The 27,144-nt window shown below is 42.1% G+C and overlaps 1 protein-coding gene across 1 annotated transcript in view; it reads left to right on the top strand.

Annotated features, from left to right (window-relative positions):
* The first annotated feature begins 12,305 nt into the window (after positions 1–12,305).
* The window catches only part of LOC139422217 (heparan sulfate glucosamine 3-O-sulfotransferase 4-like), a 91,472-nt gene continuing 76,633 nt past the window's right edge, over positions 12,306–27,144 (top strand). The window contains exon 1 of the mRNA XM_071173383.1: positions 12,306–12,919. Coding sequence (XP_071029484.1) covers positions 12,306–12,919 — 614 coding nt within the window. The remainder of the gene's footprint in view (positions 12,920–27,144) is intronic.

Raw genomic sequence — 27,144 nt, 5'->3', positions numbered from 1 at the left:
AGTCATCGCTAAAGTAGTCATTAATGATCAAATCAATGCCAATATAAAGACTGCAGTAAGAGGAAGCAGTACATTGGTCTTTAATAAGTCCCATCCTGTCTCTGCCATAATGATGCTTTCTAAAAGTATCAATCTTTTCTCATCATTGAAAGCCTTGTCCAGAAATTAAATGCAATTCTTAATACATAGTGGATAAGCATTATGGAGGGTTTATTCTGTCATTAAAGCTGGCTGTTAATAAACTTTGTGTAGAACAGCTTGGCAATGCTTGTTCTATTAATGTTGTTATGAACCAATGTTTCCATGAATCAGTCAGCTGCTCACATTGCTAAAATGCCCAACTAGCTTTCACAGTCTCACGACTGAATTAGATGTTTATCAAATGTCACATTTCTAAGTTGTTGCAAACATCAAATGTTTAAGGTTACGTTTAGGCTTAAAACAAAAATCTCAAAAATCTATAACTGGATTCGAACTTGCAACCTTTGGAATCAAAGGCAGAGGCCTATGCCCATCCACTATCCCAATACACAATTAAATTGCAAATCCGAAACCTACTTGAAGGTACAAGCGCTCACTGTTGCCCCTCGTGCCAGTTTCCACGTCATCTCCCAACGTCTTCAGACATGGATGGTCATCTCCCAACGTCCTCAGACATTGATGGTCATCTCCCAACGTCCTCAGACATGGATGGTCATCTCCCAACGTCCTCAGACATGGATGGTCATCTCCCAACGTCCTCAGACATGGATGGTCATCTCCCAACGTCTTCAGACATGGATGGTCATCTCCCAACGTCTTCAGACATGGATGGTCATCTCCCAACGTCCTCAGACATGGATGGTCATCTCCCAACATCCTCAGACATGGATGGTCATCTCCCAACGTCCTCAGACATGGATGGTCATCTCCCAACGTCTTCAGACATGGATGGTCATCTCCCAACGTCTTCAGACATGGATGGTCATCTCCCAACGTCCTCAGACATGGATGGTCATCTCCCAACGTCTTCAGACATGAATGGTCATCTCCCAACGTCCTCAGACATTGATGACCATCCATGTCTGAAGACGTTGGGAGATGACCATCTCCCAACGTCTTCAGACATGGATGGTCATCTCCCAACATCCTCAGACATGGATGGTCATCTCCCAACGTCCTCAGACATGGATGGTCATCTCCCAACGTCCTCAGACATGGATGGTCATCTCCCAACGTCTTCAGACATGGATGGTCATCTCCCAACGTCTTCAGACATGGATGGTCATCTCCCAACGTCCTCAGACATGGATGGTCATCTCCCAACGTCTTCAGACATGAATGGTCATCTCCCAACGTCTTCAGACATGGATGGTCATCTCCCAACGTCCTCAGACATGGATGGTCATCTCCCAACGTCTTCAGACATGGATGGTCATCTCCCAACATCTTCAGACATGGATGGTCATCTCCCAACGTCTTCAGACATGGATGGTCATCTCCCAACGTCCTCAGACATGGATGGTCATCTCCCAACGTCTTCAGACATGGATGGTCATCTCCCAACGTCTTCAGACATGAATGGTCATCTCCCAACGTCTTCAGACATGGATGGTCATCTCCCAACGTCCTCAGACATGGATGGTCATCTCCCAACGTCCTCAGACATGGATGGTCATCTCCCAACGTCTTCAGACATGGATGGTCATCTCCCAACGTCCTCAGACATGGATGGTCATCTCCCAACGTCTTCAGACATGGATGGTCATCTCCCAACGTCCTCAGACATGGATGGTCATCTCCCAACGTCCTCAGACATGGATGGTCATCTCCCAACGTCCTCAGACATGGATGGTCATCTCCCAACGTCTTCAGACATGGATGGTCATCTCCCAAAGTCCTCAGACATGGATGGTCATCTCCCAACGTCTTCAGACATGGATGGACGTCGAATACTGACTTGTATCACGGGTGACCCGGCTGAAAACGTCATGGTCCAGTATAGTATCACAGCCCCAACAGTCTCCATTCTTCCATGCCATATTGACTGACCATCAGCAATAGGCTGTAACTCCTAAAGCAGAGCAATCAAAGTGAATCGACAGGCAGTGGAAGCAATATGACACTTGTTGTTGTGTTTCTTCTCAGTGAAGGGATTATGCCTGATGTTGTGGGCTAGAGGGAAGAGTGGGTGTTTACCTGAACTGATCAATAGGAAACTCTCAAAATGGCTTATTTTTCAAAACAGAGATGTATATTTTTGAGTACTCACAATAAGATCATCAAACAACATTCTTTGAATAATCATAAATATAAAAGGAGTTGTTTGGTTCCTGGATGCTGATTGGTTGACAACAACTCCCACACAATATCATGACGTGTTAATCTCATAATTCCACTGTCCCACAGCCCAGGCAGGAAATTCATCTCCCTCTGGAAAAAAACATCTACACATGATTTTTCAATGCTACTATTTGGTTTGCAACAGTTGGGGGTTGTATAAACCTATCTGTCTGCCTCTACGACCTGTGTGATAATGTATCATTTGACTAATGGGATCTCTCCCATACCAGCAAAGAAGAGGCTGGCTGTCACCAACCAGCTCCCGGACCATGGACAGTTCTTACACTCATGTGCCATCAACGGAAACGTCACTATTAACATCACTAACTATCTTGGTTAGCTCTGACTCGCCAACCATTATAGTTGTTGCCTATTTAGGCCGATTAGATATTTATTAAATTATTATTTATTAAGGTTCTTGTCTCTCATTATCATTTAATCTCTGCTAGCCAGCTACAGAATTATTATTTTTTAGCATAGCAACGTCGAATGAATAGAATTATTAGAATTAACGACTAGGTCAATGAGATAGCTATTTACTCATTAAATTAATATTTGTCATTAATATTTATATAAATATGTTGGCAACCGTTTTATAAAAGCCCTCAAGCATTATTGCTTAAATAGTCGTTTATCTTTGTTTTTAGAATAAGTGTCTGGTCTTTGGTAAATTGGTTGCTAAAACCATTTTTTCTTCATCACAAAATGTCACACTTCAACGATAAAAACTCAATATATCCTGGGTAGAAATGGAAAAACTAAAGCTTAATCGTTATACCTTTTCTCACAACAATAAACTCCCCACCTCCGTCCATATGTTATCCAACTCCTGTGGGCAAGATCATATTTCTTAGTTCGCCGTCTGAAAATGTGTATCTTCCCACTCGCCTGGTATACAACGGCTCTATATGAAAAGGTACTCCATCTCTGTACGCTTAGTGTTTGATGAATAGCCCTTTGTATATCGCATGTCTTATCCATACTAAATACGTAAACAGGGACTACAACGTTCTGTTTCCCTGGAAGTAAAAGAGAATTACGCTCATGGAATTCTGAAGCATATGATACGTAATGCTCTAAATCTTCGCCCGATCGCATCTGCTCTGCTGAAGAAATTAAGCGTTCTGTGTCCCGTCGTCATCGGGACCCTACTGAGCCCTCTAAGGTCACAGAGATCATTCGCCTGTTAAAAATGGCTTAACACCGACTGCAAATGATCACTGCTCGAGAATGATAAAGCTGATGATCTCTGGTGTCGATTCTCTGGGTGGTTCAGAACGATACATCTTCCTCACCAGTAAAACCTTTTTCACCTTGTAGTTCTAACATAACACGAGAAATGATAAATAGGCCAGGTGGAACTCACCATTTTATAGGACTCCTAGCCTGGGGTCCTGAAAGGGCACCTCCATACATTCTGCAGCCCACTACTCCCCCTCTAAAATAATGCTGTGGCCTACTGAGGCTGAGTAAATGACGTAGACTGGAGAACCACAGTGGACATGGCTCAGTGCTCTCTATCTGAGGAGAAAAACGAGACTGGCATGCTGTTTCTGATAAATAAGACACGTTCAGAGAGGATGGTAGTTGTCAGAGGCCATGCTCTGGAAGTTCAAAGTGAAGCGCTTCATGGAGTTCTGCAAAGGGTCTGTTGGGAATATCGCCCACAAAATATATATATATCTCCTTGTCCTTATACCACACATACTGTGATGCATAGATATAAAGCATAGCCTCCAGACACTGGTGATTCTTTCAACTTCACACATACAAGCAGTACAAGTTCTGTAACATATGTAAATATGAAATTCTACACACAAGCTGCTCAGTTGCTATTTTCTCTCCTGCTACAAAGAGTCTTTGTAATATCACATGCATGAGATGTATACTACACGCATGTGATGGAAGATCATCTTTTTTGGTGTATGGCTAATTGTAACAGCCAATTATCCCATGTTTTCATTATACCGGCTCGACAATTTGAGGGTCATATTTCGATTTTCATGCTCCGTTTGGAGAGAGCAAGCAAGCTGTGATTTTTTTGTTGTTGCGGAGTAGCATGCCACGTTTTTGATGTGCGTATTTGTTTATGTCTTGGAGAAATATTGTGAGTATGTATATTTTTAATTGGTAGTGGGGGTGGTGGGAGGCAGGCAGGGGAAGTTGGTTATATTCCGTTTTTCTGCTGTATGCTTGTTGTGCGTGGCTGCTGCTTTTCACTCCAGCTTGCTGTATGTTCACCCTGATATGCACCCTCGGGCAGTGTGCCTTTCATTATTTCTTTTGAAACTTTCATCTGAATTCTCAGAGGGATTAGCCCTCTTGATTCCTGACACAGTCAATGAAAAACAAGCCTCGTACACTGGGAGGCTTACAGCCGGCAAAGCCGTGCTCAACCCTCCCTCCTTGCCTTCCCTGTGCTGTGTGTGTTGGAGCTGGGATGATTCACACAACGAGTGGATGCTCTTTTTCTCTGCTGTTTTGTTTCATGTCAAAACTGGGGTCATCTTCAGTTTTCACTGAAATTCGTCAAAGCTTCAGAGCAAGAGGTCAATTCAGTGGAAAATATGAGCCATTTTCCATTTCATATAAAAATAAGACTAATTTGTATAAGTCATGATCTGTGGCATAGCAGGTCCAACCCTATGTTGTTGGTATATGAGTCAACTCTCAATATGAAAATAATGAGGGGTGTTTGAAAGGATGGAATTGATGATGTTGAAGAAATAGATTTGGTAGAACTCACTCCAAATGTGACTAATTAATGTAAGCCGATTGAATTGATCTCGAGTGAGAATTGAATGCAAGCACTTATCTGGAGGATTTGAATGTGAGTTATCGGGATCAACCCTTACTTATCCCTCATCTTTAGTATTCAATTCGCACGTAGCTCTCAGCAAAAATGCAATTGGTCTTTTGAGCACTACCATGTCCCATTCTTCTTTAATAAGGGATGTGCACCCATACAGGCTGCAGAGCACCTTGGAGATCTGTATGTGAGATACACTGTTCACTTCATGCCTAAGAATAATAATTAGCCTGTCTTACCTCCGGTCCTCCCAAACCAAGCATGTTCATTAAGAATGGACAGGGCACTATGATCACCTTCTGCGCCTGCAAGAATAATGTTAAGCCTGTTTATGTGGTAGTCTGGGGAAAATGTTGGAGTCCAGATTCCTACTGCTGTATGGAGAGTTGGTGGATTATTAAATAGTGTCTCTGAATTCTTTGGGGTTTTAAATGTTGTGTGTTGTTGACACCCTCCCTCCTCCAAGTTCTCCTTTGTAGCTTATCTTTGTCAGCAGTTTTATTACTTTGCAATGCGCTACTAAGCAGGTGGAGTTAATCTATCTTGTTTGCCCTTCAGTTATGGTTTACTGTCCGGGGGACTGGACACAAGTGTCTCCAATAATCCCTTAATTAGGCGATGATGGACTGTTCATTTAGTATGCAAAGCTGCAAATCTTCCTCTCCACTGATCGGGGAGTGCCTCTGCAGTGGTACGGCAGGCCAGCACTAATGATCTCAGCAAGTGGCAGCAATCCATTGCAGCGCTGCAGCGAGGGCACATTAATCTTGCAGGTGATCTGGTTGATGAATGACCCTGGCCCAGAAGCCCTGGCAGATCCCGCCTTAATTATGCTGTGGGAGCCACACTTGGGAGGCACCGGGTCGCACCGCACCGTGGGGACGTCTTGCAGATTCAGGGATGGCTGACTGGCTGGGACTCAGGAGGAGTGGAGCCATCACACCAGCTTACAGGTTGTTCTCGTCTCACCACAGCCTAATGCTGGACGAGGAAGTAGAAGCTCCAAAGCGCCCTGGGAGAGATGACAGTGTTTCCTGATTCCACCCCTCCAGAGAGGAGTTGATGTGTGGGACATGATCCCCAGGTGGAACTTAGCGGAAAGGGCAAATAGAAAGTCATCAATCCCAAACGTCACAATGATAGGTCATTAGGAGCCAAGTGATTTCACAGGGTCTTCTCTCTGAATGTGAGACTCTTTGAAGGAGCTTTTTTTTTCTTGTGATGTGGCTTCGAACGGTGCAGTGCATTTTCACTACTGCTCCAATGGCACTCCATTAATTCACAGTGCTCAGCAGGGCAAGGTGTTGCATCAGCGACACACCCAATGACCCTAAGATAGCTCAATAGTGCAACAATGTACAAGTACAGCATAAGAGAAAGAGAAGGAAATGATTTCATCTGAACAATTCCGGATCAACCTTATTTCTCTGAAAAGGACTATAACCATTCCAAAAAAAAGTCCATGTTAAGTGACACATGAAGTGGCTGAAACAGACCAAATGAGTCTAAAGATTGTCATTGTCTCTTTCAACATTCTTCTTGATCCTCTCCTGCTATTTTACCAATGTGCCAGACCCTTAATACTGTAAAGGTCTGCTGGTGTTTAGGGATGGTATTATGCTTCTGTCTCTCAAAGACAGATTGACCATACAGAATGTATTGCAAATTGCCATGAAGCCTGTCAGGCAGAAACAATATGATTAAGTACAACCCGTAGCACAGTCCTTAATGAAGCAAGAGCCGGGACAAAAGTTCTGCCCCCCAAGGACCTGCTGATGGTGGCCCTATGGTGATCCAGTGGGAGAGGCCTAATACAGGTAACTGACAAAATAAAGGAAACACTTGAGGAGGGATACAAAGTATATTTGAAGCAGATGCTTCACACAGGCGTGGTTCCTGAGTTAATTAAGCAATTAAAATCCCATCATGCTTAGGGTCATGTATAAAATTGCCCAGTGGCCCATTAGTTTGGCTACCATGGCTAGAAGAAGAGATCTCAATGACTTTGAAAGAGGGTTCTCAAAGGAGCATATAGGGTTTTAAGTGTGTGTGTGTGTGTGCGTGTGCGTGCGTGTGCGTGCGTGTGCGTGCGTGTGTGCGTCTGTGTGCCTCAGTCTCCAGATCTCAACCCAATTGAACATTCTGGAGCGGTACGAGACAGCGTTTTCCACCTACATCAACAAAACACCAAATAATGGAACTTCTCATGGAAGAATGGTGTCGCATCCCTCCAGTAGAGTTCCAGAATCTATACCAAGGTGCATTGAAGCTGTTCTGGCTCTATTAAGACACTTTATGTTGGGGTTTCCTTTATTTTGGCAGTTACCTGTACATCTCAACTCTGGTACTGCGTGAGTATCAGCCCCCACTGTCCTCCCTCTAGGTATGGTCTCTTGGTCTTCACTGGTTGCTCTATCGAACATACAGTATGACCCATTCTGAGGTTATTGGATTATTTCGCCCAACAAACCCCACTGTGGATAATTTGTCCCTTTGCTTGCAGTCCTAGACAATTACTTTTTTATCAGGGCAAATTTTGTGAAACCTCATTATCTTGAGCGTTTGGAATGAGGATCAATAGAGATTTATCCTTTGTTTTATTTATTACAGTGGAATAGAGGAAAATACCCATTGTCCATTTTCCAACTGCTTTCCATGTAGGACGTTGCCATACCATATTTACACCTTTAATTGTTCTGCCGTCTTCCGTGGGGTTTTCAAGCACAGAGAGGCCACTGCTATCCCACCACAACCTTGGAGTCAACTGCTGCATTGCAAACATCCAGCAAATTGATTTAATTGCATTCACATACAATAAAGTGGAGATGTAAAAGGTCAGTAAGAAATGATCCAAAGCCCAAAGGAGGTTGTTTTAAGGTGCCAGCTGAATTTAATTCACATCCATCACTTTTTATCATCTAATTAGTTCACAGAATGGCAGGCAACATTGGGGGAAAACAGCATTATCGATCACATAAAGGCCTGATATCTATCACTTCACCTCCGCATTGACAGACTCCAGCCATTTCTAACCATGGGAGTCTATGTGGCTTCAGCAAAGTGTTCTGAGCATCTCACTGAAGTGACGCTTAGCCAGACAGCATGTCTCTACAGCCCGGTGCTGACATCCTCCTGTGATAGTTTACAATAAATACTGTGTTTACTTATTAATTATTTATATCATCGATTGATTTCAATCGATTTAAAGGCAAAGAATGACTTTGTTCTTGGACAATGGCTGCTGCCATTGCATTTATTTTGCATACTGTATCTGTGTGACTATATAGTGCTTTTGTGGTGCAACACATCAGCTCATTATGTCAGTGGGAGGCTAAAACATGCAGGGAGTTAATTCATGTAAACCACCTGTATCGATGGGAAATGATATACATTCCAGTAAGCTCATAATGACTTCAAACAATGATTTGCCACATTGATGAGTTGAGATTCTAATGAATGCATAGATATCATTTGGTAAGACAGGAACTAAAAATGAACTGTTCATTTTGAAACATGGACTCCATTTTATGCCAATTTTGAAGAATGCAATCAAAATTGATTTACTGTAATAATCCCTCCCTAATCTTAAAACACAGACATTCTGAGACAGACTGTCTTCCTCCAGAAAAATAAAAAGCACCCAGGAGACAATGAGTCCTGGATATAGTGATCCCCGTAGGCCGGCTCCAACTACCTCCACATTCCACAACCCACACTGTACCAAAGTACCATCCAACTTTTCTCCTGTTGACGCCAATACATGCATTATTCAAATGTGATTATCTCATGTTAGGCGTTATCAACCAGTTGTAATATATAATTATAACTTACCAACCTTCAATTACCAATCAACAATTATTAAATCAACAGTTATTATAACTTCTAGACAACCAAATGTCTCGTATGTGTGGACTGCAGGATCCCTGATACAGTACTTGAATGGCAGTGGATATACAGGTATACAGGTAACTGACAAAATAAAGGAAACACCAACAGAAAGCGTCTCAATAGGGCGTTGGGACACCACAAGCCAGAACCATTCCTGTCTCAGCCTCCAGTATTTATGCTGCAAAAGTTTGTGTCGGGAGGCTAGGGTCAGTCTGTTATATCTGGAGTATTTCGCCTGTCTTATCCGGTGTCCTGTGTGAATTTAAGTATGCTCTCTCTAATTCTCTCACTCTCTCTTTTTCTCTCTCTCTTTCTCCTTCGCTCTCTCTTTCTCTCCGAGGACCTGAACCATAGGACCATGCCTCAGGACTACCTGGCCTGATGACTCCTTGCTGTCCCCAGTCCACCTGTTCGTGCTGCTGCTCCAGTTTCAACTGTTCTGCTTGCGGCTATGGAACCCTGACCTGTTCACCAGACATGCTACCTTGTCCCAGACCTGCTGTTTTCAACTCTCTAGAGATAGTAGGTGCGGTAGAGATACTCTGATTGATTGGCTATGAAAAGCCAACTGACATTTTCTCCTGGGGTGCTGACCTGTTGCACCCTCTACAACCCCTGTGATTATTATTATCTGACCCTGCTGGTCATCTATGAACATTTGAACATCTTGGCCATGTTCTCCACCCGGCATAGCCAGAAGAGGACTGGCCACCCCTCATAGCCTGGTTCCTCTCTAGGTTTCTTCCTAGGTTCCGGCCTTCTAGGGAGTTTTTCCTTGCCAACGTGCTTCTACACCTGCATTGCTTGCTGTTTGGGTTTTAGGCTGGGTTTCTGTACAGCACTTTGTGACATTAGCTGATAAGCTGATGATTGATTGAAAACAGTTTTAATGCACCTTGGCATAAATTTTACACGTTTCTGGAACTTTATTGGAGGGACACCATTCTTTCACAATAAATTAAATAATTTGGTCTTTTGTTGAAGGCAGTGGAAAATTCTGTCTAAGGTGCTGCTCATGCTCATCAAACCATTCAGTGGCCACTTGTACCCTGTGGGGGCATAGGCATAGTAGCCAAAATAATGGACAGCATTTTTATGCATGACCCTAAGCATGATAGGATGTTAATTGCTTAATTAACTCAGGAACCACACCTGTGTGGAAGCACATGCTTTCAATATACTTTGTATCCCTCATTTACTCAAGTGTTTCCATTATTTTGGCAGTTACATTTACATAACTTTACTATAACAAAGCATACTGTATGCTGAAGTGGCTGTACAGTATGTACCACAGCTGCTAAGAAAAAAGGAAGGGTGTGATTTATCTGCCTTTCTCTGTGTAAGAGATGTCCTATTGGATTGTTCAGCATTTCCTGTCCTGTGGGAGGCCATAGGTCTAACGCAAAAGAGCTGCACTTTGATTTTTTTGTTCACTACTCTAGGATTATTGCGTTTTGGCAATAAAATATCTTTGGTCTCACCTTTCTTCCTCCTTGCTCAGTCATTTCAGCCACTGTTTGATTTGCCAAACTGCTGGTTACACAATCTTAGAGATGTGATGGGAAGAGAAATTTGGCCAAATAAGCATTCTCTCATATTTTCAGATGCTAATACTATAAGATGACCCTGTCATTCTGCTTTGAGAGCAATGAGCCCTCCATTTATTGTTGTACAGGCATTGCTGTGGTGCAGATATTTCTGGTGTGTTTGAGGAGTATGATGAATGAGACTCTCTAATAAAAGGAGACATATCTCAGTGGCTCACAATCTAGAATCTCTTATTTTACCTCCCAAAAGGGCATAAGTCAAATTTGTCAACATTTTTCAATTCAGAGAACAATACTGACTGTCACCTTGTGTAATAAATGTGGTATAGATATGTTCTCCCTACATAAGCATCTTCAATGCAAAATATCTCAGTAAGGCTACACAGCCTAGTGTCCGTTCCAGCTCACTTACAATGCACTCCCTAGCACTGTCATGTGCCCCTCCTTTGTATCAGACCAGCATGCATGAGAAGCAACAACCTCTGTGATATGAATTGGTGGAGTGAAATGACGATTTTCATCACACATAATTTCCATCGAAAAAAAGATTGATCTATTCTCCAACCATCCATCCTACCTTCTTGTGTAAAATCTCCCAAGATCACGGTTACAACTATTGCAATGTTCCAGAGAACACCAGTAGGGAGCAGCCATGAGCTGCTTGTATAATAATTATTTAGTAGTAGTCATATAATAATAATAATAATAATAATAATTACTATTATTATAATTATGACACATTTTATTCAGTAAATAATTTGAGGAAATTCAGATGTAGCCTACATTAGTTGAGCAAATTATCTTCAAGATTTCTTCTTAAGTGCATACAGGGCAATACACCGCTTTCTACTTTTCCCTACTCACCCTTACATTCATCCAGCAACATCTTTGTCGATCATAAGGCATAGAGAAAGGAGAGGAGGAATAGTCATCCCGCCTTCCCAATGCCATCTCAGTGCTATCTGCCTGTCGTATCTGACGTCTCATTGGGTTTCCTACACACTGGCACCGATTGCGAAAAGTGGGTGTTCACTTACAGAGTTTGTGGTGCTCCTACTAATATAATAGTGCTTCCGTGCGGGTGAGCTCACAGAGTTGATGCGCACATCGTATCTACCAATCAACAGAAGGCATTAGGACAGCAAGCAACATTCCTGGCCACTGAGAGAGCGCAGTCAATTAATATTTATGCAAAGGTTGTTCACTTTCTACTGCACAAAGTTAGCAGTGAGAGGACCAATGTGTGGCAGTTTTTTCACCCTTTTTGGGAAGATCCATCGGATTTGTAATTGGCCGCCAGTGTATCGGGACGAAGACGTGCTTTGCACACTACTTCAAACACTTTGGCGTTCCCTTTTTTTTTTCCGTAAAATGCCAAGACTTCGTCCATCACATTCTGCACATTTCAAACCAGGCTGCTCATTTGGAAGGACGCCAGACCGCAGGCTTGCTAATCTGCAAATTCAGTCCAATAAATGGTGACATTGGCTGTCAGCGTTGGAATAAGAAATCGATAGGCTACTCAAAAAAGGGACGCGATATTCTTTCGGAATTTTAACGATCTATTTCCTGTATCCTTATAACCATGCGAATTAGGGGTATGCTGGAGTGGTTCAGCTACTCACATTTTCAAATGGAGCTGTGCTCATAGTGACAGATTATTGTTGTTGAGTGTCCATGCAAGTATTGGGGTGGAAACATGTCTGGCCACTTCTTTGAGAGGATCACTGCTATCAGAGATGGCATTTTGGTCCAGCACTTCGGTTTTTACCTCTAAAGTGCCCCGGAAAATGTTATTCATGTTCATCCTCTCCCTTTCTGTCACCTACTTGTTCTATAGCCTGATGAGCTGTTACAACTCGTTACAGTTCCCCTTGCAAGAGAACTACGTGTACCAAGGGAGGCTGGTGACGGAGGAGACAACTTTCGTAACATTAAGGGAGAAACTTTATTCCACTTCACCCCAGGGCTATTTGGACGAGGAGCTGATAGAGGTGACTGCTGCCGAGAAAACGATTGCAATTTCCACCGTCAAAGATAATGTGGAGACCGAACAAAGAACATTGGATTGGGTTCGGAATCAGGCGGCTCCAACTAAAACTGCCGCGGTGTATCAATCTCCCGCTCTGGAGAGGGAGCACCAGGAATTCAGCACCACGGACAACGAACTCAGGGTGAACTGCACCTCGGATTATGGGGTGAAAAAATTACCCCAAGCCATTATAATTGGGGTGAAGAAGGGAGGTACCAGGGCTCTGCTCGAAGCTTTGAGGGTCCATCCCGATATCAGAGCCGTTGGGAATGAGCCACATTTCTTCGACAGGAACTACGAGAAAGGGCTGGATTGGTACAGGTGCGCGCATCCACTCTCACTTAATAACCCTATCTGGTTCAGAGGTCTCATTACCCCACATAACATAAACCATGTGTTGGTAGATAGCCTCGATTGGTTCACATTTTAAATGCATTAGATTATCTCTAATAATACCTATACCACTATCAATGCAATTATTTATTATAATCATAATAAAAAGAACAACTCTGATGAAAAATTGCCTACCTATTAGATTGGATATCTGCCAAGTAATTCTGCTTAAGCATGTTTCTAGTCTAGTAAAATATCCCCCACTTGTTTTACATCCAATGATACAAAACAGTTGACCAGGTAGCCTCATTTTTCTATCCATTCCACTGCATCAAAATGAGAGCTAGACTGATTTGGATGATAAACTAAAATATTCATATCACTTAGAAACCACACCTAGGGAACAAAGTAGCCTTTATGCACTACACCTTTATCTTGCTTCTGAAGTACAGTGAACCTAGTTTTGCAATAATATACAATGTTTTATCGTAGCGTGCATGTATATGAACATAGCATGCAGCAATAGCCAACCTATTCAGTCGAACAGGTGTTCATGCGAGTGCATTCATTGGAACAATACTCAGATCCCACCTACAGTTGTGGTATTACCTTTCTACAGTGTTCAGAACTGCCCCTGTGCAACAGGCCTGGTACCTTAGCAATGTACTCTGTGTTCGGAATATTATGTCCAGTTAGTATTCATACTGTACAACATGTTCTGATAGTGTCACAAATATAGACAATCTTGCCTCATTTAGACAACATGTATTTCCTTGTTTATTTCCATCTGATAATCGCTAGTTCCCAATATTGCGTTTATTTAGCAAATGCCTTGCAATGTCCACCATTGCAGGAAAAAGTCTGGTAGCTTGATAACAAAATGAAAACATTCTGCGCTCACCAAGATCCATATCTGAGTCAGTGTATATTGTAGGAATTGTGAAAAAGTGGTCATTTTAAAGCTATTTAATCTGACACAGAGCTGAAACCAAATGCATGTAGCTAAAGGCCTATTTAAGTCTATCTATCTAAAAGCCATATTGCCAGGCTTTTGCTGTATGACTGCATGGGGGTAGAGAGATCATCATTTTGATCAGCTAATTCAGATGTTTCTCTGCTGATCCTGAGTGTTGTGCCATCCATGTCTTCTCACATGCAATACATTCAAGGTAAAGATTCCCCCAGTCAGGTTCATCACCCAGTCAGGTTCATCACCCAGTCAGGTTCATCACCCAGTCAGGTTCATCACCCAGTCATGGTTTTTCTTTGTTTTCCAACACTGCACATCTCACTTCCTCCTTCGTGATTATTGTTCTGTTTATTAAAATATAAACATGGCATTGAACCACAGTCTGTTTGAGGGTTCTTCCGTCCCTCCGTTTGACAGTGGCACTCACTCAATAAGGTGCCAGCATCTAGCAAGATGATGGTCTGACCAACCAGGGGAATGCTGGATTTCAAATGGACTCAATGAGCAGAGAATGAAAATGAAGCCAGCCAGTAGTACACAGAGTCCCTGACTCTGTGCTTGTGCCCAGAGGGATGAATTGATGTGCCTGTGAACCCAGTCTAGTACAGTGGCTCGGGGCATTGGTATACAGGGGACCATCTGCCTCAACTCATTGCAGTGTGGATGGGAGCTATGCTCTCCTCTGTCCTCGGCTGTTGGCTGTTCATTTAGCCCGTGTTAATGTGAGACGTTTCATTACGCTTTCGGAGTCAGGCTCATTAGACGACAAGATGACAGGCTTACATAAATAACACCAAAGTGTGCTTGTATGTTTTAGTGCCCCTGAGCCAACCAAATCCCTTAAGCGCTCTTTACATTTATTTCCGCGTTTCGTCCTCTGAGTTATGTTAACCTCAGGATGACGTATGCAGAAATGTAACTATCGGGTAGCGGTGTTTTTTACACCCATGGGGAAGATATAGCAATGTGGCTGTTCTGTCTGCCAAATTTGAACAGTGGTGTAGTGTGACAAGGGAGAAAAAAGGTTACACTCAGAGCTATGTGATCTGCCCACGTCCTGATGCTACAGACAAAGCATGTCATTTTTGTGGTGTTTTTGCCGTTTAAAAAAAATATACTACGTCACGTCTGTGTGCAGGCCTGCTGTGTAGGCAGTGTGCCTAAATCATGATTACGCCAATATAACATTGGCTTAGGAGGTTGAGTCCAAAAAATGTTGTCAAACGCACTGAATCAATTTGGTTGTGCAGCGGTGGCTCGTTTCATACTTTGTGATGGCTTGGAGAGTTAGACACTGGCAGAGGATGAATGTGGTACCGTTGTAAAAGATTTAAAAGAATCCAGTACAAATGCACAGCCTGAAGAGGTGTGCACTGAGAGAGCTATTCTGTGCTTGCCACAGTTATACGGTGCTCCAGAATCCCGGTACGCATACAGAATTCATCTGGTAGAAAATATCAAGTGAAAACATATTTTTATACCCCATCCGCTGGGCATATAATTCACAAGGAGTAAGTTCATCTTCTTGTTCATGAAATATGATGCAGCACCTCGGTGACATCTGTTTTACCCGGGTTACACAGTGTTTAAAAGGCTTGTCGGGGAGGACCTTATGCCTTGTTAAACTCCTTACCGCTTTTGAGGAGAAGCTATAGTCTTTAACCAGAAGGTCATTCTTGCTGTGTGTCGGGTCATAATAGCTATACCATCATTAGAAGAATCACGCCGTTGCCTGGAAGCCTATCTCGGGTTTAAATGGGTGCTGCAAAACAGCAGACGATTCATTGAGCTGGTATTTAGGAACAACTCTATTGCTTGTGTTACAGTTGATTTTCCAGGAAGATGATTTGGGTTGTACTACTATGCTGATCATATTGTGTGAGTTGTCAATGAGATGCACAGCTCTGAAGCGGCTCTGAGGTCTCCGAGCCCCTTATCATTGTGTTGAGAGAATGACACTTTGTAAGCCTTGTAAGCGATAAAAGCTGAGGCAATGTGACTGTAAATCCTTTGAGCTGTTTTGTACCTTTGCAAGGCAAATGGCCCTGTGTTGCACAGTGTGACAAACAATAATGTTAATTTACAGTGGTGCTTGTTCTGAACGTGCTCTCCTTCCCCAAGCTATTTCACCTCAGGCGGAGGTCTTGGTTGCTGCATGCTGGCTTTTATATGAGGTGGCCTTTAAATAAGATGCCAAAGAATCAGCCTTGCCATCACCAAGGACTTTCTCTCTTTGTGTGAATTGTAATGCATTCTGATCAATAGGGACCTACACAGCTCAGAAGCCCACACAGTGCAGGCTCTACGCTCTGCCAAGGCCTTGCATTGAAGTGCTCTCATTCTTTTATCTACTTTTTCATCGAGGCTCTGTTTCCCACTGAATGGTGGAAAAAGCTTAACAAAATAATTTCCAGTTTGCTGCTTCTTCTTTTTCAGTAAATACGAAATGCTAGTAGTGTAGAGACCATGTCAGAGCACCATGTCTTTGCACTGCTGCAGGCCCGGGGGGACTCTGAGGAGAATAGCATGAATTCCAGCCCCAGCTTTATCCGCACCCTTCAGTGTAGTAAGACAGGACCCTCTGACAGGAAGTGTGTGTTGGAGACAGCGATCTACTGCTGAGAGTAGCATCAGTGAGTCTAAATCCTGTGTTTATCCCTTGTTTACCCCTGCGCTCGCACCTCAGCATGCAGCTCCACGGCTCAGCTCCCTGAGTCTTGCCACCAGACTAGGGGCCCGTGACTCCAGTCGGCGGGGAGATGGGATGGAGGGAGGTGGGCCAGATCCCTGAGCAGCAGGCTGGATGCCATCCCCTCCATCTTCCAGCTGGGCCTGTGTTGCTGCTGCTGCAGCTCCTCCACGTCCTCCGCTCCTCCCCGGCAAGCCGGAATCTGTCTGTGTCTGATAAGATGGCGCCAAGGCTCGCAAGGACGCACCTCTGGGTACTGGGATGCCAACGCGGCAGTCGTGGAATTAAACTTTTTAATTAGCAGCATGCCCCAGTGCCTGTCAAGAGAGTGGACCACTGCAGTCAGGTTGGTCTCAACATCCCCCCTCCCCTTTTCCACTTGATTAAACTCCCAAGCACCACAGAGCCCAGAGATTCCACCAGCGTCCACAACAGAAACATATTTATTTCCCGTTCCAGCGCCTTTGACTGGATGCAGACATGGCACAGCGCTATGACACAGACGGCACCTTCCCGCCAGAAAGCCTTTGTGTCATCTCTGTCTGGCTGTTAAACATGAGTTTATGAAGGAGAATAATCAGAACCTTCAGATTGCTGCACCACCAATTACTGTCAGTCTGGATAAATATGGATACTGGATCACACTTAAATAGCCTAATGTAACTCACTCTGTAGCAAGTTCCTACAACTATGAATGGCAGGTTTGTGTAGCCGTTTACTCTAGTGTATTATCACATGCAAGATATCTGTTACAAGTTAGCTAGTGAAATGTCTACTAGATATTTAGGTTTGTGTATAGCTAGCTATCTTATGTGTATGTGTCTCTACAGGGATACTGTGGGAACAATTCACAGCACTTTATCTTTCCAGTTCAACCATATCAGCAGGTATTATCAAGATAAGTCTAGTCATGAACACCATCCACACAGCATTGCACTGCCTGGGAAAATGTTTTTTTCTGCAATGGAATCAGTGTTTTGTGTTGGGAGAATGTGGATTCAATTTGTTTTGTGTTACTCTAGGGTCAGCCTTGGGGGGTTATCTTAGTCTATTTTTATTGTGACACTAGAATTATGAAAGAAGTAACACTGCTGCATCCTTTGTGGCTTAGAGAGAGAACAAATCACTCTGGCAGTGGGTTAGTGCAGACAATTTCATTCTACCCCAGCTCCTTCTTGCTATTCACATGCAACACCTTACCCTCTCTCTTTGACATTAATTTCCTATTCCGTGTCATGGACAAAGCTACACCCAAACACCTAAAGTGATCATTCTCCAATTCCAGTAAAGTTGACTTTACTTGAGCTTAGAATTTAATTTGCTGATTCAATTTGCCAACACAATGAATTGGCAATGGGGCATGGTTGCCATCAAGGCTCAGCCTCCCTTTAGGTTTGTGTCTGTCAAAATAGAACTGGATGGAATTCTGCCTTGCATTCTTCTCCATTCCACCGCCAATGGGAAAACAGGGAATTCTTAGCCCCCTATTTCAGTTTCATGTCATAGATGGATTGCCGGAAAATGACAGCCCCAGTCTCGCCTGTTAAGTGATTTATTTTGGACCAAAAATAAAGTATAAGCACAAGTCATTTTAAGCTTGAAAGGATTCCTATCTCCCAGGGATTATTTACTTGCCGCAGAATTGCCGTGATGTGCTTCTAGTCAGAAGGAACAATGATTCCATTCGGCAAGAATGCTGCTTTACAGCCGTCTTTAAATCTCTCTGAATAATACTTCCTTTAGGGACAAATAAGCATGTCAATCATACTTGTCAAGATTCCAATTTTCCTTTAGCCTCTCCTGGAGCACTTGGTGCTGTGCATACATGCCCCTTATCGGTTGTGAGTGATGCAGTCTCATGACACAAACCCAAAAGCAAGCTCATGCATTGGTTCAGTCAGAGCAGGATTCTCTCTGACAGGGCTGGCCATGGAGCCAAGACGTCACGCAAGGGCTGTTGGGAGCATGTTTCAAATATGTGGCTGTGACCTGACATGTACTCCAGGAGTGTGTTAAGCTGAGGGATGTGGGGAGAGTGGAAATCATAACTTCTCTCTCCATGCTCCACCAGTAGCATTATTCCGCCTGCATGCCCATGACATGTTACACACAGAGCTTATTCATCGGAAATACAGCAGCTTGGCCGTATCAAGATGTAGGAATTACCTTTGAGATATAGTCTGGGATGACATGGAAAGCAATCGCCTTTTTATTTCAAGGACTTGCCAAAGAACAGAGCAGAATGAAAAGGCAGTTCTAGCTATAGAAATACACATGTATCCTGTCAGCTCACATGCACCTCGCGCCACTGACGCCATCCACAGCTCACAACAATATTGAGAGGCTTAATTCAATTATGGCAGTGTGATGTGCTGAGACTCCAGAGGTGTGAGCTAATTCCTCTGTTTATACCCCTGAGTCACTGTCACAAACAAAGAAATTCATTGGCTTCCAGGAGCTTGTTTGCTGCGATTGTCCCGTTGCCTTTGAAGTTTCTCATCGCTTTAAGTTGTTTATTTATTCATGCTCTTTCTTTGCCTGAAATCACCATGGGGTATTCTGCTAGAATATTTTAGCACAGTGTGAAACAATGAAAGAGCTGAGTATTAGACATGTAAACTAGGCATAACACAGTCCTTACATTGAGATGGTATTCTGATTCAGAGGGGCTGGGTTAAATGCGGAAGAAACATTTCAGTTGAATGCATTCAGTTGTACAACTGACTAGGTATCCCCCTTTCCCTTTCTGTGTTGATTGGGCTTTTCAAGTAGGACATCTTCATTGGGAGTTGTGTTTATTGAAACCCTTTTATAACTATTTAGGTTTTCGAGTTTCAACCATCTGCATCAAGAACACTTTATCAATCAGACCTCCACCATGAGAATACTGTCCTCTATTCTCTGTATAGGCTGGTGGAAGTGATTTTTATATAGAGGCTGTGGCATTGTGCCAAGCTCCTTTGAGACTTAGACTAAACTGATGAAATGCAAAAGGATTCTTTTAGGGATTATGCTAATTACTAATTGGTGTATAAGAAGGTGATTGTTTTTCCTGGATTTGGATTATTGACATTAGAGATTTAGTTGCAAGTTAACGTGCTCTTCCTGTTTTAATGGGGCCATTAGCTCCTCCCAACCATGTGAAGTCAACTCTTAGTTAATGTGGCTGATAGTTTTTCTTTATGCCTTTAACATGCTCAGCCACACACACACACGTGTGCAGGGTGACACACGAGGAAATGTGTTTCGGTGCAATCATGTCAAAGATGAGTGTGTGTTTAAAAGAAAAGTGACATATGCCGTAATCCTTCATGTATGGGGGTAAGTACACAGGGGTACACAGTCAGACATCACAGGTACAATCACGTTTCCCCATGGTTTTGTTTTTCTGTTGAATGTCTGAATTTAGCTATGAAGCTTTGTATTGATCCAAAAAAAGGTAGATGCCAAACTGTAGTTACAGTATATATATGTTTTAAATATTTTATTTAACCAGGCAAGTCAGTTAAGAACAAATTCTTATTTTCAATGACGGCCTAGGAACAGTGGGTTAACTGCCGGTTCAGGGGCAGAACCTTGTCACCTCGGGAATTTGAACTTGCAACCTTTCGGTTACTAGTCTAACGCTCTAACCACTAGGCTACCCTGCCATATTCGCAAAATATGTTTCAGAGCAGGAAGAAAAGATAGGAGTGAAAACATGCTAACCCATACCCAGGGCTATAGCAGGATTAGACTCTCTTTTTGTCTGAGGTTTATCTTGAGATATGTGAGCTACACTTGGTTATTCATCCCATTCATTTTCAGTATGCCTGGGATGACTCTGCTCACGGTCGCCTTCCACTCCCATCGACCTCCAGTTTGTTTCACATCTGCACGACTCTAGGAGGGAGAATGTGAAGTATGAATTGATTTTTAAGTAAGCATACATTTACCTTCAGACACCTGCGGAACATGTTGGGCTCGTGCTGCATTGCAAAACAGGCTATTTTAATTGATCTTTGTGATGAACAATGAGGACATATTGTCTTTGGAGTCAAGGTGACTTTGGCATCACAATCCTATGCCGAGTCCCTTGTTTTTTTTTTATGATGGGACAACTTACCATGAAAGCGCATCTGGGCAGAGGTGAGAAGGTAACAGTGCTGTAACTAATGGGTTTATTTTATTTAATTTACTGGCTGTGGCCCCCAGATCATTGGAGGCATGCTGGCCACAGTGAGATTGAGGTTGCAGTGGGAAAGAATGAAAGATTAACCCTCTTTTCAAAAGGGCAAATTTCACTCTCATGTCATGCCGGATTTTCTTGCCGAGATAGCAGGCCAGTATAAATCTGCAGAACTAAATGAATACAGGTTTGCGGTGAAATGGGCCTCTCAAGCTTATTTCGTACAAGCCACCGAATCAACGTCACGCTGGGGCCATGCTCGCTGGGCTGGGGAATCGGTCATAAATGAAGACTTTGTCAACATGTCCTCAGATGGATGCAAGGGAACATTTGCAATAACAATTGCTTCTGGATTCGAAACGTTGACGTACCAACGGAAGGTCAATTAGGCATATCTAACACGACTGAAGTTTTTTTGAGAGGAAAGTTGTGAGGGCAAGTATTTTCCTAATGATTAAAGGTATATAATTCTGTAGAACAGCATGGTAGGGTTGTTGCTGTCATCACTAACACCGGCTTTTAGCTAAATATTATCTTTGATGCCATTGTTGTAGTCACATGTCTCTCCATATCTGTTTCTGGCCACATTGTCTCCAATTAACAGTCTCACAATTTTCTGATGCAATCAGTGGAATATAAATGAAGCAATCCCAGTAGCCTCTGGCTCTGCGTCGTCTCAGCCTCACGCTGAATCACTCGCTGTTAGATCTGTTTTGTAATAAACCCACTTTTTACAGGGCTAAACACGTACTCACTGCACCTTGGGTAAACTCAACAAACGCTTCAGGGTTTCAAAATTAATGTGGCATAATAATTAGTTAACCAACAGTGCGATGCCAGAGGAAGGAATTTTACTCCTTGTGTTTAATAACAGTTTAATTTGCCTTGCTACTAATGTTGCATGTGTTTCTTCATGCTATTTAATAGTTGGGACTCACTTAGCTGGCTCCTTCCCTCCACACATATGGATCTGCACAAATATACCCATTTGCTGATTTTCCACTGATGGTTGCTCACGGCGGAATCCGATCAAAACAAAGAAGCTGTGTTTGGTTAGTTCACTCAGTCAGCCATTGGCTGATCGATGGGTTGGTCTGCATTCTAGTGGATGTTATTGAAGTACATTTTTAGGACTGAGGCATTTTCTCTTATAGGCTACCCCAGGTTTAATATGATCACTTTCCCTCTCACCTGTCTGTTGGGCTAACCCAACTCTAAAGCTGTGAGAGGGGTGTGTGTTTTTGTTTTGTTCGAGACGAGTGAATGTCCAACGTCAAACCAAAAAGGCATTCCACGGCACCACCCATAGATGAAGAGACTAACACTCTTAAAGGCCAGTGCAGTCAAAAGTGTGATTTTCTTATGTTTTATATACATTTCCACACTATGAGGTTGAAATTGTGAAATTGTGAAAATTATGATAATGCCCTTTAATAGAGATAGGCGTTCCGTCAACAGGACAGTTGTAAATCATACAGCGCCTTGTGTCACGATAGCAGATTTTAGAGAAACAACAAATGTCGGTATATATAAGTGTCTTATATTGGTTGAAAGCTTAAATTCTTGTTAATATAACTGCACTGTCCAATTTACAGCAGCTATTACTGCTAAAATGCCATGCTATTGTTTGAGGAGAGCTCCTAACAACAAAACACTTTTTTCACCGCGATAAGTTTGAGAAATTCACCTCTGAAGATGAAATGTGTACTTACGTTCTGAAATCTTGCTCTGATTTATCATCCAAAGGGTCCCAGAGATAACATGAAGTGTCATTTTGTTAGATAAAATCATTTTTCATATCCTAAAAAGGTCCATATAGAATGCACAATCGATTTTGTATTTCCACTCGTTCAATTTACAAAGAAAGGAATCTGTGAAAATCTAACCCTAAATGTTGTTTCAACCAGTCAAATCACATTTGTATGTATTCCTCAGACATCCTAGAATGTAACCAGTCTTCACTATATCATTAGGGGTGTAGTATCTCCTATAGGACACCAAATTTGGTCAGAGAGTGATGGCAAGCGGACGACGCAGCCGGTTTTCATTTGATCGACTGTATCTTTGTCAAATAAGCACCAATCGGGGTCAAACAAAGCTAGCTAGATAGCCAATGAGCTGGCCTTTACGGTAGTATCCGGAAACCCTGTATATGTCGCAAAATGTAGCTGCCAACCTTTTGCGACAACATGCCTTTTCCTTTTTGGTAAAAATTACAAGAATATTCATAGTTATGAAGTTATGAAAACTGGTTGTTTTGCAAATGTTGAATTTATAATTTGGCTACTAATACTGGAAAAGCTAAATCAAAGTCCAAGTATACAGATTTCATGATATTCTTGTAGAAAATGTATTATGAATGCAAATGTCTACTTCATGATTTGCCCAAATGTACCTGGGTGACTTCACACTAAATGCCATGTAGTTCACTCATACTTCACGTTATCAGTATGAAACTTTGCACATACACTGCTGCCATTTTGTGAACACCATCGGAATTACAACCAGAGTGATGGCTGGAACTGGGACCATTCTCTTGCATTTCAAGATGGTGGTAGAAAATAATTGTTGTTTTTTTCTTTGTATTTTCTTCTACCAGATCTATTGTGTTGTATTCTCCTACATTCAATTCACATTTCCACAAACTTCAAAGTTTCCTTTCAAATGGTGCCAATAATATACATATTCTTGCTTCAGGGCCTGAGCTACAGCCAGTTAGATTTGGGTATGTCATTTTAGGCAAAAATTTAAAAAAGGGGGCTATCCCCATGAAGTTTTGGTGGGATGCAGTTTTGGACTGTCTTGTGTAGGGTTGTCGACCGATTAATCGGCATGGCCGAATAATTAGAGACGATATCAAGTTTTCATAACAATTGGTAATCTGCCTTTTTGGACACCGATTATAGACGATTACATTGCAATCCACGAGGAGACTGCGTGGCAGGCTGACCATCTGTTATGCTAGTGCAGCATCAAAAGGACCTTGTGGCTGATTGGAGTCAACGTAAGTTGCTTGCTAGCATTAAACTGATTGTTTTTATAAGATTAAACTTCACATAATCACTAGTTAACTACACATGGTTGATGATATTACTAGGTTAACTAGCTTGTTCTGCATTGCATATAATGAATGCAGTGCCTGTTAACTTCGCCAAACGGGTGATGATTTAACAAAAGCGTATTCGCAAAAAAAGCACAATCGTTGCAATAATGTACCTAACCATAAACATCAATGCCTTTCTTAAAATCAATACACAAGTATATATTTTTAAACCTGCATATGTAGATAAAATAAATGTATGTTAGCAGTCAATATTAACTAGGGAAATTGTGTCACTTGCGTTCAGTGCAAGCAGTCAGGGTATATGCAGCAGCTTGGGCCGCCGGCTCGTTGCGAACTGTTGACAGGCCATTTATTCCTAACAAAGACCGTAATTATTTCACCAGAATTTTACATAATTATGACATAACATTGAAGGTTGTGCAATGTAACAGCAATATTTAGACTTAGGGTTGCCACCCGCTCGATAACATACGGAACGGTTCCGTATTTCACTGAAAGAATAAACGTTTTGTTTTCGAAATGATCGTTTACGGATTTGACCATTATTAATGACCAAAGGCTCATATTTCTGTGTGTTTATTATATTATAATTAAGAGAGCAGTCTGACTGAGCGGTGGTAGGTTGCAGCAGGCTCGTATCCTGCATTTGCCAGCAGATTTTTGCAGTGCTTGAAGCACAGCGCTGTTTATGACTTCAAGCCTATCAACTCCCGAGATTAGGCTGGCAATACTATAGTGCCTATAAGAACATCCAATAGTCAAAGGTATATGAAATACATATGGTATAGAGAGAAATAGTCCTATAATTCATATAATAACTACAACCTAAAACATGTTAACTGGGAATATTGAAGACTCATGTTAAAAGTAATCACCAGCTTTCATATGTGCTCATGTTCAGAGCAAGGAACTTAAACGTTAACTTTTTTACATGGCACATATTGCACTTTTACCTTCTTCTCCAACACTGTTTTTGCATTGTTTAAACCAAATTGAACATGTTTCAATATTAATTTGAGACTAAATTGATTTTATTTATGTATTATATTAAGTTAAAATAAGTGTTCATTGTTCATTCAGTATTGTTGTAATTGTCATTATTACAAATATATATATATAAAAATCGGCCGGTACCGGCTTCTCTAAGTCCTCCAATAATCGGTATCGGTGTTGGAAAACCATAATCGGTCGACCTCTAGTCTGGTGACATCACGAGGCGGTAAATTAGATAAAATAACTCAAATAAAGATAGTTCCAAACCTTTTCAGTCCCCCACTCAGATAAAAAAAAAAAGATCCGTCTTGAATTTACAACTGATTATTTTCCCTTTCATGAGATATAGACAGTTTGCATCATCTCTTGTTTTGTAGCTTTTTTGTGCGCTTTACTATAAATATTGTGAAGCGGAAAAGATCTTTGTAGATCTCATTAAATGTTCCATGAATTTTTCATACAGGCATTTGGTTAAACTTGAATGATAACTGCATTAGTTACCCAATTGTCTTCATTTTACTACATTCTGGTTATCCGTATTCAAGTGTTTCATCATCAGTGCATGATGGCATTGGCCATTTTTTAGTTTTAACGTAACAGCTCCATTGGACTCCTGCTCTCACCGGGAGCTTTCGCACTGAGATTAGCCACACCGCGTCTCTAAACTGTTCTGACAGGTGACTTGCCCATAGTCTTTTGATGAGTTGTTCACATTCTGATATAGCAAAGTTCCTATACATAATAATTCCACCGTAAACGCCATTCACAATTGAATCATAGATGTCTTTGCTTGACTGAGTGCACCAGTTTATTTGTAAATATCTGAACTTTTTGGTAAAATCGCCCATAGATATGGTGGAAATACTGGATGCTGCTTCTTGCTCTCCCTTTCCCCCCACTCAAACCACTCCCAGACTGTCCTAGCAAAATCCTTGCTTGCGAAATTGTTTATTTTTGACCATTTTCATTTAAACAATCGCAGTAAGGTACTTAATTTTTTACCCAGAAATGATTTAATATTGAGAAAAAAACGACTGGATTGGCCCTTTAAATCCCGGTTATCATAAACCAGTCCACTCATGCCACCGTCAGACTGCAGCAGAAGTGTAGGTTGAGTTTAGGTTATTGCAGTGTAAGTCAAAATGATATGCCTCCCGTATCCTCACAAGTTTGAACAGGAAAGGAGAAGGTAGGTAATATAACTTTTTCTTATTGCGACAGCGTCTTTAGAAAGGCATTCAAAGACTATCCCTAGTAATACAGGAGTATGGTAATTAATATCAGTGAGAAACAATATAGTGTTCAGACAAGCCTTGACATTGAAAGGGCATGCCCCCCAACTCAAATAAATGGTGCCCCACAGAGCCAGACATGGCCCTGGCATTCCCCGATTTTTAGTTCCTTTTGTTTCACGAGTCAAGGGCCTTTTTCTATCAGACTTGTCCATTATCTGAGTCTGAAAGACACAGCAAAGTCCACCACATGGTCTGTCAATTTGTGAAACTCACCAGAGCAGTCCTGGTGTGATAATGAATGTAATTTCTTTCCTCCTATGGCACAGACACAATTATTTAAAATGCCTGTGGACCTGTGCATGCGGCGAAGTGTAAGATACACCAAATAGTCATCTTCACCCACTCCTAGATTAAAATAATTGTCAACGATGATGTCTTTCTTTATTATAAGGAAAGTAAATGTTTTAATACAGAAACACGTTCCAGTAGGGCTTCAATAGGAACAGGAATATTTCCTAATAATGTCACGTGGCTTATTAGCCACAGCATCAACCACGCATTTCTTAACATTCTACAATGCTGCCCGCTGTGCTGGTTCATCTATCTGGCTTGCACCCGACCAGAACTGACAACCCACTGGATTGACTGACTGTCACCAAGGCACCCGCTATAAAACCATATCAGCCCAGCCTGAGGTTGTGATCCCAGCCTCGTGTTGTGTCTGGCTGAGGCATGTTTGTTTTGGAGAGAGCACTCTGCCTTCCTTGGCTGTCCACTTTATTGCAGCGGCCCCTAATAGCTTGATTTAATGCACTCTCAGAGGTCAGATATTGCGCTGGCAGCCACAGACCACTTCCTTCCTCACTGCCCCATTAATAGCAGCAAACAAATCAGAGATGCACTGTAAATTCTCTCCCTGGCATATTGGAGCTGTTTGGATGTGAGACGTGGACAGATTTATTATGGGGAGGAAGGATATCTCTAGCCAGGTTTTTTTCCCATCTCTCTCCAAAACATGGGCTGTGTGAACACTAATTAAATGTATTATTCCCAGTAGGATAGCTTAGCTAGTGTTCCTTCACATATCCTCTGAT

Source organism: Oncorhynchus clarkii, chromosome 12 (assembly GCF_045791955.1).
Source record: "Oncorhynchus clarkii lewisi isolate Uvic-CL-2024 chromosome 12, UVic_Ocla_1.0, whole genome shotgun sequence".
In the NCBI taxonomy this organism is placed as follows: Eukaryota; Metazoa; Chordata; class Actinopteri; order Salmoniformes; family Salmonidae; genus Oncorhynchus; species Oncorhynchus clarkii.
This window is presented reverse-complemented; position numbering and strand designations above follow the sequence as displayed.